The sequence below is a fragment of the Carcharhinus amblyrhynchos genome, chromosome 10 (assembly GCF_965287045.1).
Source record: "Carcharhinus amblyrhynchos chromosome 10, sCarAmb.v2.hapA, whole genome shotgun sequence".
NCBI lineage: Eukaryota > Metazoa > Chordata > Chondrichthyes > Carcharhiniformes > Carcharhinidae > Carcharhinus > Carcharhinus amblyrhynchos.
The window spans coordinates 41905355-41925474 of record NC_137333.1 but is presented as its reverse complement, the minus strand read 5'-3'; the positions used below and the strand labels follow the sequence as shown (position 1 = coordinate 41925474).

The 20120-nt window shown below is 41.5% G+C and overlaps 1 protein-coding gene across 5 annotated transcripts in view; it reads right to left on the bottom strand.

Moving 5' to 3' along the window:
* Nucleotides 1–271: 271 nt before the first annotated feature.
* tpp2 (tripeptidyl peptidase 2) overlaps nucleotides 272–20120 on the bottom strand; it is a 136141-nt gene continuing 116292 nt past the window's right edge. For 2 of the 5 annotated variants that reach the window (XM_080196912.1, XM_080196913.1), the window contains 6 exons: nucleotides 19416–19567; nucleotides 10637–10733; nucleotides 8029–8159; nucleotides 7248–7455; nucleotides 4160–4279; nucleotides 272–2434 (listed from right to left, as the gene is read on the bottom strand). In XM_080196912.1, coding sequence (XP_080053038.1) covers nucleotides 2345–2434; nucleotides 4160–4279; nucleotides 7248–7455; nucleotides 8029–8159; nucleotides 10637–10733; nucleotides 19416–19567 — 798 coding nt within the window. In that variant the 3' untranslated portion in view covers nucleotides 272–2344. Of the gene's footprint in view, nucleotides 2435–4159; nucleotides 4280–7247; nucleotides 7456–8028; nucleotides 8160–10604; nucleotides 10734–19415; nucleotides 19568–20120 lie in introns of those variants that run through there. The other 3 variants (XM_080196916.1, XM_080196917.1, XM_080196914.1) reach the window with 2 other exon arrangements.

The following is a 20120-nucleotide window of genomic DNA, read 5'->3' as shown; positions in this document are numbered from 1 at the left end:
TGCTTGTTCTTGAAGCTCAGGGTGTAATTTAAATTCCTCAAGTACATTTTAAACTACTTCCATGGATCATATTTCTTGATTTATTATGCAGCACAGTGATTTGGACAGTAACTTACACTCGGGTCCAAAGACCTTTCCTTCTCCCAAATTTGGACACATTGAATTAAAATCTCAAATGCAAGGTGATATGCAATGCAAAAGTTTTTTTAGCTGCAGCACACTAGGTCAGGAAGTACTGAACAAATGGACTTTCAAACTCAGCCTGAATTTGCAATCTCAGCTCTGTTGATGTAAGAAGCTGGTGAGTTAAGCATGTGGAATTCTGGACAAACACCTAGGCACATTTTGCAGACTTTTTTGAATAACATTACCAAAATATAAAAGGCCACTTACCAGCCGGTGAAACAATCATACCATAACACAAAATTAGAAGGGACTGATGTCAATAATGAATGGTTTATGACTATATCAATAAAAGTGAACATTTAAAAAAAGGTTAATAAATAATACACACTCTAATGTGGAGTCCTTGCATTTTTGTCAAATTAAGGGTCAACATATTTAAGCAATTGCAACAAAATTACATTTCTTGGACAAAAGGCAATATGTCTAAATATCATCAGGGAATGAAAATGAATTCCTTAAATCGCAGGTATAATATCAAAGTAAATATTAATATTTCAAAGTGTTTCTATGCACTGAACCTGCAATCATTTTGATTACAAATCGAGCAGTATTGACTCCAAGTTTTTTTTTGCCATAGTATGGCTTTGAAAATAGAAAATGAAAGTTTTAAACGATTATAGAAAAGATGGTTAATAATATTTAGAGGCTTAAAGTCTGAGTTTCATGCATCATGGTTTGGCATTTTAATAATGGATTTTTTTACTTAATAAGGACTACAATACACATTTTTATACATTAAATTGAAGTTAGTGGCACAACACAGGAGGAATATTGGGTAAACATCATGTTTTCATGGTCTCTGAATGATAAGTGTTATACCAGACATCTCAAAAATGAAAAAACTGAGAGCAAAAAGATTTTGTACATTTTGCCACTTCCATGGAAATCTTTTCAACTGCAGATGTATGGGCACCAATACTCCATATTCACTGGTCTCTGCTGTAGCCAACTGAGGCCTTACTTGCACCTTGGGTGTCCAAATTCAGGACAAGAGTATTGGACCTTAATTTAAATATCATGGTACTATATCCATGCAAGTTTCACTGTTAACAACTATTTTTCTTGTCTGACAAAGCATTGTTCAGTTTATTACTTTGAAAGGCTTTACATATCACTTATTTAATAATGTATTAGAATAGTCTATTTCTATTTCAATGATGGCTTTAACTGTACTCCCAAGTTTAATCAAGATGAGAGTCATAAACTTTAATTATCAAAGTCTAATTTTCTAATTAGCCAAAACTGGCTGTGGAAATTAGATTTGATTAACATAATTTGTTAAATGTCATTGTACTCTGCTCCTGTTTTACACAGATTGGAATCATAACGTTCAAGTTAATGAAAATTTGAAAGTGTCAAATGACAGCTTATTTCCCCTTCAACACGACTTTGGCCAATTAGGTAGGCAAAGTAGAAAAGCACTACAGGTCTGAAAAGATATGTTTTCATATGAGAAGAATACATAAGGCATAGCAAAATTATCCAAGACGACAATCAAAATATCAAATGTATTTCTTTTACTGAACATATGACAATGCATCTAAAACTTGCCTTTTTCATAGTGCCAGAATTTATTTTGAGCTCCACAGGTCTACTGAAATTGAAGGGTGAGTGAAGTACAGTTGCCAATATTATTCAATCTGTTTCTGGGTTTGCATCACTGGAAAAAGAAGTGCCCAGGAATTGTTTGGTACTGGAAGAAGACATATTCTCCTTAAAATCTGAGATAAACTAAGGAGATAAATGTCATTGGTTTGGCCCCATGAAGGGCAAGGAAAAGTTACAATTAAAAAATATGCAGAAGCAGTAAATGTAATACATGAATACCAGTCTGTTCAATAAATAAAAAGATATACAAATATCTATTTCAAAACTGTAACAATTAAACCTAAGGAACACCTAATATCATGCCTAGGAAGTCTAAGCACTTTATTCGCCTATGCTTTGAAAGAAAATTGAACAATGTACAATTTATTTTCAAATCAAGTAGTTATGGCAAACAGCAGTAACAGAAATGTCATACAATCATTGCATCCATTAATGAATGAAAACATACTGTATAAAAGTCCAAAATACTTAAAAAAAACAATGTCTTTTCAGAAAGACGAAAGTATAAAAATTACTAAATTCCAATCAATATGATGCCTGTGAAATTATCTTAGAAAGGGGTATAGTCTTGTGGAAACATTACAGGAAGCCAACTCTCTGTAAATGATGCACAGTGGCTCCATCCAAGAGACTTCATTATCTAAGGGAAACAAACACATGGATATTACAGTAAACATTTGAATGGTTAACCCCAAATCAGTAATGCACAAACTTTAAATTGCATAGTAAGAGTTTAGATAATAACTTGACAGGTTTCACAGTATATTGACTAAGTGAACAAGTTTATGCTGATAAGGATAGTGGGATCCTAAATTAGGTGTTAGGCCCTTGATTGGCATATTCATTCTAACACTGTTTTAAATCAGATTTCATTGGTACTTTAAAGTTGTTAATCCGGGGATGATCAGGTTAGTGAATGAGAAGGCACCTTGGCACTTGATCACCAACTCATTTTCCACTGCCAAAAAACTGTACAACATGATCCTATTTCACCCGCAAGTTCAAATCTAAAGCAATTTTTGACTGTCACCTGAATCCAAAGGTCAATTATTTTCTGTAGCGGTAATGATCTTTTTATTAAACTAACAATCTTAAACTTGCTGCATTCCCTTAGATCCCAAGGGCAATTGCTTTTCTGATTAGTCTGGCATGCGGAACCTTGTCAAAAGCCTTGCTAAAGACTATGAAGATGATATCAAATGTGCTACACTCATCATTCCTTTCCAAAACATTTCCTCAAAAAATGTCCTTAACAAACCCATGCTGACTGTCCTGATTAATCATGTCCTTTCTAATTGACAATTTATAAGGTTCCTCAGAACTTTTTCTAATAATTTGATTACTACTGAGGTTGTCAGTTACTAGTAGTAGTTACTCAGCCTCCTTTTTCAATAATGTTACAATATTAGTGGTCCTTTCGTCCTTCAACACCTTGCCTGCAACCAGAAGGGATTAGAAAATGATGGTCAGAACCTCCACTGTTTCTTCTCTTAGCAGCCTGGGGTGTATCTCATCCAGGCCTGGTGATTTATCTATTTGCAAAGATGCTAACCTCCTTAATATTTTCTATGTTTATACCATCTAATATTTCACACTCCACCTGATTATAATGTCTCCACCATCATCCTTTTGTGAAGATAGATGCAAAGTATTCATTAAGAACCATGCACACATCTTTGGTCTCCATACACAGGTTACTTTTTTGTTCTCTGGTCAGCCCTATTCTGTCAACAGAATATTTGCTTTTTGTTTCCTCTTTCTATTTATGTATCAATAAAACGTGCTCGGACTATCTTTGATTTTGTTTGCCAATACTTTTTCATGTTTATTTTTGCTTTCAGAATTTTCTTATTCATTTCACCTCAACGCTTTCTATACTCCTGCTGGCTTTTTGGAGAATTTATCCCTTGGTTTTAATATAAGCCTCCCTCTTTTGCCTCATCCTATATGCTCCTTAATACCCAGGGGGAGATTTGAGGATCCCACCCCTATTTTTGTGGGAACATATGAACCCTTGCCATTTTCTTCTTGACTGCCCCCAGTGTCCTGACACTGCTTTACCTTCAAGTAACTGACTGAAGACCACTTTTGCTAACCACTTCTCAGTGTAGAAAAATTGGCCTTTCCCCAGTTGAGAAATTTTAAGCCAGATCTATCTTTGTCTTTTCCATAACTATACGAAATGTAACTGAATTGTGATTACAACCACCAAATGCTCTCCCATTGGAGAGGAGCAAACAAATCTTGTAATTTACACAGATGTAGGTTCTTCCCTAACTGCTACTAATTCTTGCTCTTTTGATTTGGTATCTGTTGAAAGAATCTTTGTTTCCTATTGCAGCAAAATAAAGCACATAAATCTTACCTGGATACAGTTTTTCCAGTTTTCTTTACTTGGTTTATCCTCTAGAAGTTTGATTGCAAACTTGAGAGCCCGGCCATACGTTTTGTTTGCTAATGCATGTTTGTATGCAAAAGTTAAAACCTATTAAGACAAACAACAAGGAAACAAAAAGCAAATATATGTATTGCAATATAAGAACCAGAATTAAATAAACAATAACCAACCTACACTTTCCAATTTTTTACCCAACTTTTGGGACAAATGCTCTCATGTTATCCTCATTTTATATTTTATTTTTAATAAAGGATTTGAACTCATTTGAACATTAAAGTGTCCAGGCTTCTGAAGCAGTGGAAAAATGCTGGGACTAGTGACAATTCATAGGGGTGCTGATAGAGATAGGGGATTTATTTTGGATTTTCCTTTCTGATTTTAGAAACATAGAAAATAGGTGCAGGAATAGGCCATTCAGCCCAGCAAACTCACATGACCATTCAATATGATCATAGCTGATCATGCACTTTCAGTATTCCACTCCCACTCTCTCCATACCCTTTGATCCCTTCAGCCAAAAGGGCCACGTCTAGCTCCCTCTTGAACATATCTAATGAGCTGACCCCAACAGCTTTCTGTGGTAGATATTTCCACAGGTTCGCAACTCTGAGTGAAGAAATTCTTTCTCATCTCAGTCTTGAATGGTTGTCCCTTATTCTAAGGCTGTGGCCCCTAGTTCTGGACTTCCCCAACACCGGGAACATTTTTTCTGCATGTAACCTGTCCAGTCCCATCAGGATTTTATACGTTTCTATGAGATCCCCTCTCATTCTTCTAAATTACAGTGAGTACAAGCTCAGTCATTCTAGTCTCTTTTCATATGTCAGTCCTGCCGTTCCAGGAATCAATCTGGTGGACCATTTCCACCATCATCTCTGATTGAGATTGCACACCCCGCCCCCCCCCCACCCCATGTCCTGACACTGCTTTACTTTCAAGTAACTGACTGAAGACCACTTTTGCTAACCACATGTCAATGTAGAAAAATTGGCCTTTCCCCAGTTGAGAAATTTTAAACCAGGTCTTTGTCAGAGTAAAATCCAGCTCTCATTATCACCATGCAATTCAATTATTAACGGAATCATAGCGAAGCCCAATTCTTTTTCCAATTTCATCTTTCCTGGCTTGTGAAGCCATATTAATGCCCAACTGTCATGTCTAATGTAAAATTCCTCAGAGTTCAGTGCTTAAAGCTGGAATCTTACAGTTTACTGTTGAGTTCAGCTACTCACGATCTTAACTGACCTACCTGTTGGGCAGTCAATAACGAAACTACAATCTACTGCTTGTACTATTTACTGAAAAATTGCACTGATATACAGAGAAAAGACAACAACAGAAGTTCAAAACAAACTGTTCTAATGGATAACACTAGTATTTACAACTGATAATTCAAGAAAAACATACCGCGGGTCTGGTTTACTATCTTATATGCCATTAGGGAAAATAACTATCAAAACAGCAACAAAATGGCAAATTAAAACAGAAAATTCTGGAAATACTCAGCAGCCAAGGCAGGACCTACAGAGAGAGGAACGGAGTTCATTGGCCAAATTTTCGCTGCCGAGACAGATGGCTCAAGTTGGGAAGTCTCCTGGGGAAAATTGTCCAGAATAGAGACATTTACTTTGCAGGGGAAGACGTGGGATAGAGTCAGGCCCTAGCTCCCAGACAAAATATAGACATGATATAGAGATCTCTCCCTCAATGTCAAGAAAACAAATAGTCATCGACTTCAGGATTCGCAGTGGGGGACGTGCTCCTGTCTACATCGATGGTAGTCATGATTAGAGACGCCAGCGTTGGACTGGGGTAAACACAGTGAGAAGTCTCACAGCACCAGGTTAGAGTCCAACCAGTTTATTTGATAGTAATCCCACAAGCTTTTGGAAATGGTGTTCCTTCGTCAGGTGTGTGGAAGGTTCTGATCAGAGAAGGGCATATAAAGTCTCACACAGTTTACAGAATACTGATTAGAATGCAAGTCTTTACAGCTAACGTGCTATTCAAGTCTGCATCTTTAAGATCTTTAATAGCAGGTTAGCTGTAAAGAGTTGCATTCTAATCAGTATTCTGTAAACTGTGCGTGACTTCATATGCCCTTCTCAGATCAGAACCTTCCACACCTGACGAAGGAACACCGTTTCCGAAAGCTTGTGGGATTACTATCAAATAAACTGGTTGGACTCTAACCTGGTGTTGTGAGACTTCTTATTGTGTTCACCACAGACAAAAGTCAAAGGTAGCCAAAGGATGTTTAAAAGGCCTATTGCACCTCTCTGAGACTTTGGGCAGAATCTTCCATTTTGGAGACTAAGTCTGGTGGCGAGAACAAATGTTGGAGTGACTTTACTGGAAAGCAGGACAGCTGAACACACATCATCTTGTGCCGTTTAGCTCATTAATTATGCATCAGTGAGGAGCATATTGAATCGTGTGGCATGGTGGGCAGGAAGTTAGGTCATGGGCTCCAACGCCCAGACGCCATACTTAAACAGCGCACCCCGATAGCTGTTCACTCTTCCACTCTGCTCCTTGACTCCTCCCAAACCTCCCTCCCACTCCACCACCCAATTCTACCTCAGTCTCACTCCTCCCTTGGCATAGCTTGTGCTATAGACAATCGACACTTGTCAATGATGGTGTGAAAGGAAGATAAAAGCTACATTACTAATCTCAAAGTGCAGGAAGAAGTAGACCTCACAAGGCACATGTTACTTACGCATAGTGGTGAAAGTGAACGTTCTAAGTTCCCACTGGTGGGGCACTTAATTTGGACGGGTACAAAATATCAATGGGTTGGTCTTCTAATAAGCATTGACGAGATGCAAATAGGTTTCCCAAAATAGTTCTGCGGGACACATGACCCACCTTTAAACTGCCAGGAAAGCCCAGAGAACGAGGTTCCAAACTAACTTCCTGCTTTTGGAAAACGGATCTCAGCTAAAATCACTTTGGGTAGCTAGCAGGTGGTGACGAGACACTTCATCTACAGGAAGGAATATGGTTTGTTCTCACAAAACAGAAAACAAGACTGATAAAATACAAAGTTTACCTTAGCATCAGTAAGTTCTGCCCACTTCAGTATCTCAAAGAATGTTTCAGTCAAGCTTCTGAAGCTGCCTTTGGGGTCATCTTCTGTATTGACTATTTCTTCTGAGGCAGCACCATCTTGTGAATGGAACTGGAGCAGCCTATCTGCCAGTGCACAGCCCTTTCGGCACAAAGCGTCAATCAGGGAGGATTTTTGCTTTTCCATATCACTGATCATAGGAAAAGAATATAATAAATACAGTATTTCAGGCTCGCAAGAACCACGCATTTCAAAAGTAGCTACTAAAAGAAGCCAATTCAAACATTATCCTGAAAAATGATTTTAAGTTCCTTAGAACAATTAGTTTGTTGAATCACGACAAAACCTTTAGGAACTTAATGAAAGTATCAGAAGCTATTCTATCCAGAAATTAATAAAATCTTTGAAAACTTAGCCACTTCTTTGACTATTTATTTCCTCAAGAGGGGAGGCATTTAAACAGGATGTAATCTTTAAATGAGATTATCTGCACACTTTGAAAAGCTGCCATTTGATTGAATGAATAAACTGAAAAAATAAGATATTAATTTAAAGGCTTGAAGCCACAGTTCAGTTGAAGAGGTATGTGTCAAGAGTCAATAAAGAAAATTTCAAACAACTTCAACATTATAAGTGGGTAAATTCTTAAAAGTCAAGTTGAGTACTATAATGAACAGGAATTGATTATGGAATGAATCCATTCCTTTCCAGAAATCTCTTCTGTAGATATTAATGAAAATGTAAAGAATTTTTAGTTATGCACCTTTTAACACTTGCTGCTTCAGGTCTGGAATCAGTCTTCACGGCTAGGTAAATTGCTAACGCAGTCTGATCAATTCGAGAAACCACATCATCTGCTGCTTCCACAATTTCATCCAATCTTTTCATTCGCTCCTAAATATGAGAGGTCAGAATACTTGTACTGGCAGTGTTAACAAAGGACAAGTATTTGCATAACATCGCGAAGCTAGAGAACACTCTCAGCTTCATTATGGAGGAGGGAGAGACGGCAAAAAGGAGGAAATGGTCAGAAAAAAAAAACAAACAGAAATTGTGCCAAGGTAGAATAGCTGGGAGTTGGGAGGGTAGCTGGGACAGTAGTCAGGAGGGTAGAGGGGTTAGTTAGGGGGTCCAGTAGGAGATCATTAAGGATGGAAAGGGATGTCAATACTAGAAATGGCTTTAATCCTTCAAACTTTCCCTGGGTAACTGATCTCACGGACAGCCATCAGAAGTCTATGATAGTTCCCAGTGCAAGATAATCACCCCCAGAAGTTTAAACTTCCTGGGCAATTCCTACATTGTCCTTGCATGGAGATTTCAACAAGTCCCCAGCACATCGTCTGGAGCACCCTAAGGTTACGACTCCTCGGGGAACTGAAGTTCTGGGTCAAAGTCTTCAGAAAAAAGTCAGAGTATAGGCAGAGTGGATGGAGGTTGTGACAGGTTTGAACACAAGTGTGGACTTTCAGTTCAATGTGTAATGAGACAGGGAAATAATGTTCATTGGTGTGCATGAGATGAAGGGTAACTGGGAATAGGGTGTAAGACAGTATAGGTAGCTGAGTTGTCAATAGGATGTAAAGTTAGCAAAGAGGATATTGGAGAAAGGAGGGGAGAATTTATCCAGCCCCCAAAATGGGCACAGAGAGCTTGATATATGGTTTACCCACACCCATTCATTGCACTGTCAACTCATTAAAATTGTGATGCCTGCTCCTTTAACTAATCGCTTTATGCATCCAATGTTCCTTGTGCTATTCATTGATTGCATGAAGGAATAGGGGGCCAGCTATTGTGGGAGGGTGAGGTGCCACATTAGCTCTTCTACAGAGGGAGTTAGATGATGACTGTGATGGGCCGGGCTATAGAAGGAAGTTCATGGATGTACATAACCAAATGTTTGGTGCACTGGAAAGCCCGTGTTCACGTCAAGAAGCTTGGAGGAGTCCAGTACCAACTGAATGCAGGCTTCTGCATCAAACTTGGAGCCCATCCTTTCCAATAGATAAGCACTCCAATAGCATACCCATGGAACCCAAGACGCAGCATCTGATAGTCAATGTCACAGCTTCTGTGGTGCAGGTGCATGTGCATGATGATGCAAAAGTGGAAATAATGAATCTTGATGTTTAATCCCTGACTCAAACAGAATTTCAAGTTTCATTTAGCTAACTTTATCCCAAAGGTGTGACTAAGGAGTAGGGACTGAAAAACAAGGGTACAACCTTCTAGAACTTGTATTGGAGGAAAATTTGACTCATTTATGATTTGATGTCAGTCTAACAATACAAATGAGTCAAACAGCCTGATTAAGAGGTAGAGCGAGATGGCACCTGTATATTTAATCAATCTGAAAATGTCATTAGAAAACAATGAGAGGGGCTAAGGAGTGATTTTTGGGTGACTCTGGCGGTGACAGTGCAATAGTTCTAAGAGCTGGGACTCTCCGCAAAAAAAATCTAAGTTCCCAACATGCGGGAAAGCAGAAGTTAATTCCTATATCCACCCAAGAGGCGGTAGCATAGCACTGAGCGAACCACTGCGCATGCACCCATCTGTCAGAGCAGAGATCGATGCATGCATAGTGCCACTCGCCCATTGCCAGCCTCCCAATCACTGATTGCTGGCCTTCCGCACCCCCCGCTCCGCCAACTGCTGGCTACTCGGACCTGCCCGGGCCAGCCCCTACGTCCTACATCGCAGACAGCCCCAAATTCCACCCTTACCACCCCACCTCAATAGCCCTCACTCTCTCCCTCCCCCACTGATCCACAAGCAGGATGGCAGCAGATGTCCCCCTCCACCGATCACCCCTCCAGCTCTGGCTTTGCCTCCTAGGCACTATCTGGTGCCCAGTGGGGCACTGCCAGATTGCCCTTTGGGCAGTGCCAGATGTCAGGCAGACCCCCTCCCCCCTAACTCCCTCCCTGTCCTCCCAGGAGGCCTCTGTTCCCTCCAACAGGGTCAGGTACCCGTTCCCCGTTAATAGGGAGCAGTTGTAAACACCGCTAGAGGGAACCATTCCCAGTAGGGGTGGGGGAGAAGCTAGTGGGCACGGAAAATACTGTCCTGGGCCGGCTGATCAGATTGTAATGCTGATTTCAACATGGTAATCAGATCTGCATTGATTTCCGGTGCAGAGCTGATTACACTAAACAAAAACCTAGCCTAGGAGACGAGGGGAGGCCTGGGCGTCCCGCAAAACAGTCACTGCTGATGTCACTACTTGAGCAGCGGGCTGGGAGGCGCCAGGTCAAGGTTTAGAATGACAGTAGAGGGTGCCTCTACTCACTACATTGAGGGAAGGAAAATTTTCTATAATACATGTATCTGTACATTGATTAAGCAATACTCAGATGAGTCTTAACCTTTTCATTGTCTAAATGATGCAGTCGTGCAACATACAGTGGAAGATGGGTAGGATATGACTCTTTCAATTCTTCGTAGAATGTATTCGTGTCCAATCTGTAGAAAAAAAGAATCTTTCTGTTGGTGGATTTGCAGAAAAAAAATTTCAAAAGTTCCTTGCAACTTAATCGTAAATTAACAACTTTTCTAGAAAACACCAGTGCAGCTCACTGAAACATTACAATCTTCACATGGTTAGCTCGTTTCAATCAAATGCTGGAAGAGGAATGGAGCAGATATTGAATTACTTTCTACAAAGAAAGTTACTCCCAGACACTGACTCATGATCAAGCGTGATGGAGACTCAAGATAACTTTCGGGGGGTGGGGGGGCGGGTAGAACTGTGGAAGTGCATAAATTAAGGAGAAAAAATTCTCTCCTTTGTACCTGTTATCACAACTTTGGAAATAGGCTTGAATTCTCCTCTTTCAGCAGCCATATCTGTATTCTGTCATTTTTCCCATCAATACAATAAAATCTACAAATTATAACCAACTGAACTCAATTCTGGCCTTAAGTCATTGTCTGCTTGCACAGTTCTCCATGTATCTGCATCGATTTTCTCCCACAATCCAAAAATGTGTGTGTTAGGTTGATTGTTCGCTGGAGCGGGCGGAGTGAAGGAGCACTGAGTCAGGTAAGAAATTACCTGTTAAAAAACTGTTTAAATCATTTAAAAGCATTTTCGCGGGCTTTTTGTGTTTACCGCTTTAAGAATTCAAAGGGAGTGGATAGCAGGGATTTGTGGGTAAACAGTCTTTTAAACCACGCTAGATTTAAAAGGAGGCCTGGTGTAGACAGCGGGCAGCAGAGTGAGCTGCTAGGGCTTAGGATCTAAGGGCTTGGGAGAAAAGGGCCAGGTAAGTTTGCGTTGAAAACAGTGTTCAGTATTACTGCAGGGAATAATGGAGGGGCATGTGATGTGCTGTTTCTGTATGATGTGGGAGGTGGTGGACCCCAGTGTCCTTCCCAGTGACCACGTCTGCAGTAAGTGCAGGTTGCTGGAGGAGCTCCAGCTCAAAGTAGATGAGCTGGCCTCTGAGCTACAGACACTGAGGCTCATCAGGGGGAGGGAGGGTGACATTGATAATGGGGTGCAAGAGACATCCACACCCCCTAGACTGGCTAACTCTAAGGGTCAGGAGGAGGAGGGGGCTGCTGAGAGGAGGAAGGAGGGTGGGGACCGGGGGAAGGAGGGTGGGGGCCAAATGCCTCAGCCTCTCAATCTGCATAACAGGTTTGAGGTTCTTGCTTCCAGTGTGGACGAGAACGAGGGCTGTGAGGTTGGTGAGCAAACTGCACACGGTACAGTGATGCAGACACAGGACATAGACAAAGAGAAGGTGAAAAGTGGTAATTGGGGATAGTGTGGTTAAGGGTATTGACACTGTCCTTTGTCACAATGACAAAGAGCACAGAAGGGTGTGTTGTCTGCCTGGTGCTCGGGTCCAGGATGTCGCATCTGGGCTGCAGAGGAACCTGGAGTGGGAGGGTGAGATCCCGGTCGTTGTGGTACATGTGGGTGCCAACGACGTAGGCAAAATGCGAACTGAGGATCTGGGGAGGGAGTATGAAAAGCTGGGAACGGAATTAAAAAGTAGAACCGACAAGGTGGTTATCTCTGGACTACTGCCTGAACCGTGTGCAGACGGGCATAGGGTTGATAAGATTAAGGAAGTGAATGGGTGGCTCAGGGATTGGTGTGGGAGGAATGGGTTTGAATTTATGGGGCATTGGCACCAGTATTGGGGTAGGTGGGACCTTTCAGGTGGGATGGGGTTGGTCTGAACCGTGCTGGGACCAGAGTCCTGGCGAATTGTGTAGATAGGACTGTAGATAGGGCTTTAAACTAATTGGGGCGGGGGGTAGGTGAAATTACAGGGTCGAAAGTAAAGGAGAGGGTACAGGTACGGGAAGAGGCCAAGGATGCCCCAACAATAAAGGGAGGAGGGGGCGTGAGTAAGGTTGGTGGCGTTCCGGCAAATAGGGTACAGGTGAAGGCTGGGATGAAGCCACTTTATCTGAATGCACGAAGCATTTGGAATAAAGTGAATGAGCTGGTGGCGCAGATCAGCACAAATGGATATGATCTGGTGGCCATTACAGGGACGTGGCTGCAAGGTGACAGGGACTGGGAGCTGAATGTACGGGGTATCAAGTGTTTAGGAAGGATAGGCGGGAGAAAAAAGTGGGGGGGGCGTAGCTCTGCTGATTAAGGATAGCATCAGGGTGGTAGCAAGGGATGATATAGGAGCCAAAGAGCAGAAAGTGGAATCGTTGTGGGTGGAGATTAGGAACAGAAAAGGGAGGAAGACACTGGTGGGTGTCGTCTATAGACCCCCAAATAATGATCTGGAGGTGGGGCGGGCTGTTAACGCTCAAATAAATGCGGCGTGCAGGAATGGAACGGCGGTAATTATGGGGGATTTCAATCTACATACTGATTGGTCGACCCACGTTGGACGCGGTGGGCTTGAGGAAGAGTTCTTGGAATGCTGCCGGGATAGTTTCCTTGAACAGTGTGTGTTGGAGCCGACGAGGGAGCGAGCTATCTTGGATCTGGTGTTATGTAATAAGGCAGGTAGAATTAGGGATCTTGTGGTGAAGGATCCTCTTGGGAAGAGTGATCATTGTATGGTGGAGTTTCTGATGCAGATGGAGGAGGAGAAAGTGGGTTCCCGGACCTGTGTCCTTTGTTTGAACAGAGGGGAGTACGATAGGATGAGAGAGGAATTGGCGAATGTTGATTGGGGGAGCACATTGGAAGGTAGGTCTGCTGAGGAACAGTGGAGGATCTTTAAGGAGATCTTTCTTGGTGCTCAGCAGAAATTTATTCCGATGGTTAAGAAGGATTGTAGGAAGAGAGATAATCAGCCATGGATAACGAAGGACGTAAAGGAAAGTATTAAATTAAAAACGGATGTGTTTAGAGTGGCTAAGAGTAGTGGGCGAGAAGAGGATTGGGAGAGGTTTAAATATCAACAAAGAATGACGAAGAAGTTGATAAAGAAGGGTAGGATAAACTATGAAGCTGGGCTAGCGCTTAATATAAAAAAGGATAGTAAGAGTTTTTATAAATATATAAAAAGGAAGAGGCTGACTAGGGTGAACGTTGGACCCTTAGAGGATGAGAGGGGGGGACTTAGTGGTAGGGGATGGGGAAATGGCTGAGGCCTTGAATAACTTTTTTGTTTCGGTCTTCACGGAGGAGGACGTGAATAGTTTGCCAGGTGTTAGCAATGGGAAGATAGTAGGAGTGGAGGGCCTGAACAACGTTATTGTTACTAGAGAGGCAGTGCTCGACAGACTGGAGGGACTGATTGTGGACAAGTCCCCAGGACCGGATGGAATGCATCCAAGGGTTCAGAAAGAAATGGCGGAGGTGATAGTGGATGCCTTGATGATTATTTTCCAAACATCGCTGGATTCCGGGGAAGTGCCGGAAGATTGGAAAACGGCTAATGTTACGCCGTTGTTTAAGAAGGGTGGCAGGCAAAAGGCAGGGAATTATAGGCCGGTTAGTTTAACGTCTGTTGTAGGAAAGGAGAAAATAGCGAGGCATCTTGAGGAGAATTGTTTGATAGAGCAGACGCAGCACAGTTTCGTTAAGGGGAAGTCGTGTCTGACGAATCTATTGGAGTTCTATGAGGATGTGTCTAGGGCGGTGGATAGAGGAGAGCCGGTGGATGTGGTCTTTCTGGATTTTCAGAAGGTGTTTGATAAGGTGCCACACAAGAGGTTATTACAGAAGGTTAGGGGGCATGGAGTTGGGGGTAGGGTGTTACCGTGGATAGGGGATTGGCTATCAAATAGGAGGCAGAGAGTGGGGGTCAATGGGTGCTATTCGGATTGGCGGTTGGTGACTAGTGGAGTGCCCCAGGGATCGGTGCTGGGGCCTCAGCTATTTACCATTTATACAGATAATCTGGAGGAGGGAACCGAGTGTATGGTGTCGAAATTTGCTGATGACACCAAGATTGGTGGAACGGCAAATTGTGCGGAGGGTGTGGAAAGTCTGCAGAAGGATCTAGATAGGCTGGGCGAATGGGCCAGGAACCGGCAAATGGAATTTAATGTTGGCAAGTGTGAAGTTGTCCACTTTGGTAGGAATAATGGTAGGAAGGACTATTACATGGCGAAAAACTGCAGCATGCAACGGTGCAGAGGGACCTCAGGGTCCTTGTGCATGAGTCGCAAAAACCCAGCCTGCAGGTGCAGCAGGTGGTCAGGAAGGCAAATGGGATGCTGGCCTTCATAGCGAGGGGGATTGAATATAAAAGTAGGGAGGTCTTGCTGCAACTGTACAGGGCACTGGTGAGGCCGCAGCTGGAGTACTGTGTGCAGTTTTGGTCGCTGCACTTACGCAAGGATATTTTGGCCTTGGAGGGAGTGCAGAGGAGGTTTACTAGGCTGATACCGGAGTTGAGGGGGTTGAACTATGAGGAGAGGCTGAATAAACTAGGCTTGTACTCGTTAGAGTTTAGAAGAATGAGGGGGAGATCTCATTGAGACATATAAAATGATGAATGGGATGGATAGGATAGAGGTGGAGAGGCTCTTCCCACTCACAAAGGACAGTAGGACTAGAGGGCACAGCATCAAGATAAAGGGGGCGCGGTTTAGAACGGAGTTGAGGAGGAACTTCTTCACTCAAAGGGTGGTGAATCTCTGGAATTCTCTGCCCGTTGAAGTGGTGGAGGCTGCCTCGCTAAATATATTTAAGACGCGGGTTGATAGGTTTTTGATAGGCAAGGGGATTAAGGGTTATGGGGAGAGGGCGGGAAAGTGGAACTGAGCCACGACAGATCAGCCATGATCTTACTGAATGGCGGGGCAGGCTCGAAGGGCTAGATGGCCTACTCCTGCTCCTGTTTCTTATGTTCTTATTGCCCACGGTAAATTACCCCTTACTGTCAGGGGGGTTAACTGGGAAAATACATGGAGTATGGGGATAGGGCCTGGGTGGGATTGTTGTCAGTGTAGGCTCAATGGGTCAAATGACCTTATTGTGCACTGTAGGGATTCTATGAACTATGCTTGAAGGAACAGTTTTAAAGATCTGCCTCATGGTACTTGAAATGGACGGACACTGGTGACATTTGACTGGAATAAGCAAATAATTTAAGAATCAAATTTTCTTTGATTTGGAAGCAACCGTGCTAAATGAAGCCAAATTATGCAATTCAATGGATGATTAACATTCTAAACAGAGAACACACTGCTATATAAACATACACACCTATAGCATGAATATGCCTCAAGTAAAATACGTTGTACAAATATGGAAAGCAATGTGTTATTGAAAAGAAGTTGTTTTTATCTTTACCATTTGCTATTTTCCACTGTAATTTTGTAATCCATTTATTTTGACCTCTTGCATTACACATCCATCTACCTCTCAAAACATTTTATTTCAATTGTAGGATTACTATTGCTCTACTGTTAGATGTTAATTCTTTGGCATTTAGTACATAAATAATTATAAAATATTTATACAGTAGGTGGATTTTTTTCTTCATCTTGACCATTCTATTTAATATTTGTACGTGGAAAATCAAATAGGAGAAACTTTCTACTTTTAGCCTCCCAGTCCTAATCATGTAAACTTGAGGTAAATGGTCAGCATTTTCTTTGAAAAGTTTTATTTTACTTGTGAAAAAAAGTCTAACACATAAGGAGCGGGAGTGAGATGGTTGTGGAAAGTGTTCCATAGGAAAAATCAAACTGGCGGAATGCTTTCCGAATGAGGGCTAAATCACTGTTCTAAATATGAAGATTATGAATTGGAACCAGCATAAAAAGTACACCAAAGAAATATTATTTTGGTAGCCATAGATCAAAATTGATTCACCAGCAAAAAAAATTTAAAAAATGAAAACAAGTATGAAAAAATTCTGCGTCTCTAAAAATCCCATTAAGGCCTGGGGGAACATTATCAGCTTCCTTAATGCTGATCCAGGTGAATTCAGGAAAGGAGAGAGAGGAATAAAGAGGTTAAAAATATACAATCGTGCACAACGAGTGTCTAGATTTAGGTGCAAGGCAAACCAAAATTTGGGCAATTTAATAAAAATTTAAAATAACAAAATAATAACATGTTTATAGGTTGTGAAAGATTAGGAAAGTAGCACATTTTTAAATATATGTAGAAATAAATAGTTTAGACATTTAAACTACTGATACTATAGAAAATATTATTTGAGTTATTTCTGAAAAAGGAGACTTGCTGTTGAAGTTTTCAGTCTTGCACTCACAGTGGAGATCTCTACTGTCTCCCAAAAATACACGAGGCTACTACACCCAGCTGTCACATCTTATGAGGCAATGGGACCCTGTGTAAGAACCTCTCCGGCTACATCGAGGGCATCCCGAAACACATTGTACAAAGAACCCCCAACTTCTGTTGCAACTCTATGGATTTCCTACAGAAACTCAGCACACGTGGAGCAGCTGAACCAGGATCACTCCTCGTCATAATGGATGTCTTGGCACTCTACACCAGCATCCCCCATGACGACGGCATTGCCGCAACTGCCTCAGTACTCAGTGCTGACAACTGCCAATCTCCAGGTGCAATTCTACAACTCATCTGCTTCATCCTGGACCACAACGTCTTCACCTTCAACAGTTCTTCATCCAGACACACGGGAACAGCCATGGGGACCAAATTCGCATCTCAATATGCCAACATCTTTATGCACAGGTTCGAACAAGACCTCTTCACCGCAAAGGACCTTCAACCGACGTTATACACTAGATACATCGATGACATTTTCTTTCTTTGGACTCATGGCGAACAATCACTGAAACAACTACATGACGACATCAACAAGTTTTATTCCACCATCAGACTCACCATGGACTACTCTCCGGAATTGGTTGCATTCTTGGACACACTGATCTCCATCAAGGACGGTCACCGCAGCACTTCACTACACTGCAAGCCCACGGATAACTTCACGGTGCTCCACTTCTCCAGCTTCCACCCTACACACGTTAAAGAAGCCACCCCCTACGGACAAGCCCTCTGTATACACAGGATCTGCTCAGATGAGGAGGATTGCAATACACACCTACAGATGCTGAAAGATGCCCTCAATAAGAACAGGATACGGCGCTTGACTCATCAATCAACAGTTCCGATGTGCCACAGTGAAAAACCGCACCAACCTCCTCAAAAGACAAACACGGGACATGGCAGACAGAGTACTTTCGTTATCCAGTACTTCCCCGGACAGCACGAGAAGAGGGTGCTGATTGGTAGGGCTTTGCCATGGACAATGCACCAGGGAACAGTTAACTCTGAAGTTTTTCGTTTAAATTCAGGCAGATTCAATTCTGATTGGTCCCTTTCTTCGATGTGCTAGTTAAGAAATCTGCAGATGGGTCCTCTACTACTGTCCACTGCAAGCTTACCTTCGTTGGTCCACATATTTTTTGAGATTCCTACAGTTCCATGCACAATAATATCGGTCTTATAAGCAACCTTGTAAATAGGACCTGAGCTGTTTTTTCACTGTGCAAGCTTATTGTCGAAATACGGCACACCAAAGCCAAGTAATAGCTATTGGCTACTTTGGTCAGATCATTCCTCATTGTATATCACACAAACTTATGAACAGGCGTAATGCCACCACTTTCAGACCTGAAAAGCACCCAGTCTACCTCAGAATACCCTGGAAGGATAAAGTATCATAAAGATATAAGAAACAGGTAAAACTGGTGGCTTCATTCTGCTACTGTGCAGTAGCAATACGAGTAGTTTTCTCCACTAATAGGATGCTGTAGTCATGCCCAAAAAATGCTCTACTAATCACACAAATGAATAACATGAATTTCAGTGCTGACGTGATACCAAGTATGTAGGCCTTATGTCCCAATGACTGGCAGATCATATAAACAACATGTTCCTTCAGCTGTTCACAAAGGGCAGATTGTACCCAACCAGCCTGTGCTTTTAAAACTCAAAACACAGTGTCCAACATTAGATGTGATTCTGCGATTGGACAACAGTTGCTAAAAATACAGATCGTGCTAAGAATTAAACTGAGAACCAATTTAAGATTATTAGATGGGCTCACAGTGTTTACCCAAGCTAAAAGCTACAGAGTTCTACACACAGGCAATTATCCTTTGCAGGTAGAAGTATGCCTTTTTCAATGACACAAAAGTTTGGGGGACAGCCATTCCCTGGTTCATTCCCCATGGTATTGCCTTGACCACAGTTGATCTGCCTGGCTGGAATTCAAACAAAAGCTTGGAAATTAACTGTTCATTGGTGCATTCATCATGGTAATGCCTTTACCAACCAGCACCCTCCTCTCACCCAGTATAAACTGTTGTTCCCTTAACAATTGAAATTCCTGGGTACATGTCATGATGGGTGGGTGCAAGATGAGAAGCTTTGGAAGAGTGTCTCTTTTCTCAACAATACTCAAGTTCTGTACTACCAAATGAATATTTGGAAAACAGTGTATTCTGGAACATTCATTCCATATGAAGTATTAAAAACCAAATGCATTCCATAACATTAAAATATCTGAAATAATTTGAAAGGTTAACATTATTTATTCAAAGAAGCTTTACTATGAAAAATACCTTTTTCAAAAAGCTTGAATTTTAGATGGCGGGCAAATGGTAAGAAATAGCAAATATGCTCTTCACGTTAATATCATGATGAGTTAAACTTCCAATCAACTTCACTGGCCTACACATATCCTGAAATGCATGAATACATACTTGGCCATCCACTGAATCTTCAGGTCTCTTAGAGCATCAGCAAACTCTTCTTTCACATCCTTTTCTTTATCCACATCTTTCTCTTTCTCCTTGTTTCCATTCTTCTGTTTATTTGGAGATGGTATAAGATGATATTGCACAGACACCATGTCCTGTTATGGGACAAACAGAGAAAAAATAAATTAGCAGAATTCTGGATTTTGTGACTCCATTAATTTGAAGAAATTATAAGGAATAATCATTCCAAGCATTCACATTTCTTATGCTTAATAGCATTTATGAGACCACTGAAGGATTTTTAAAACCTGATTTTAAAAAATTGAACTATTATATTTGGTTCAATCCCAGAAACTTGTAATGATTTAAATTTGAATCCCCGGTAATTATGCTTCCAGATTGCTTGCTGACAACCGCCTCCAAAAGATACGTGGTTGATACTTGTAAGGTCACACAATAATAAAGAAAAACACTAGAAACTAAAAATGTAGGACTCGAGTAAAAAAATCACGGAAGAAACAATAATTCTTTCACTATTTGCCTTGTTCCTCTTTATAGGTTAGAGAGTTTCTTTACCTGATTTTGCCTTAATTTAAAATTCTGACCCTGTGCTTAAACTCCTCAATGATCTGGATCTTCTCAATTATCTTCAGCCTACAACACTATCTAAACTTTTCATTCCTCTGACTCTGGTCTCTTGTGCATTCC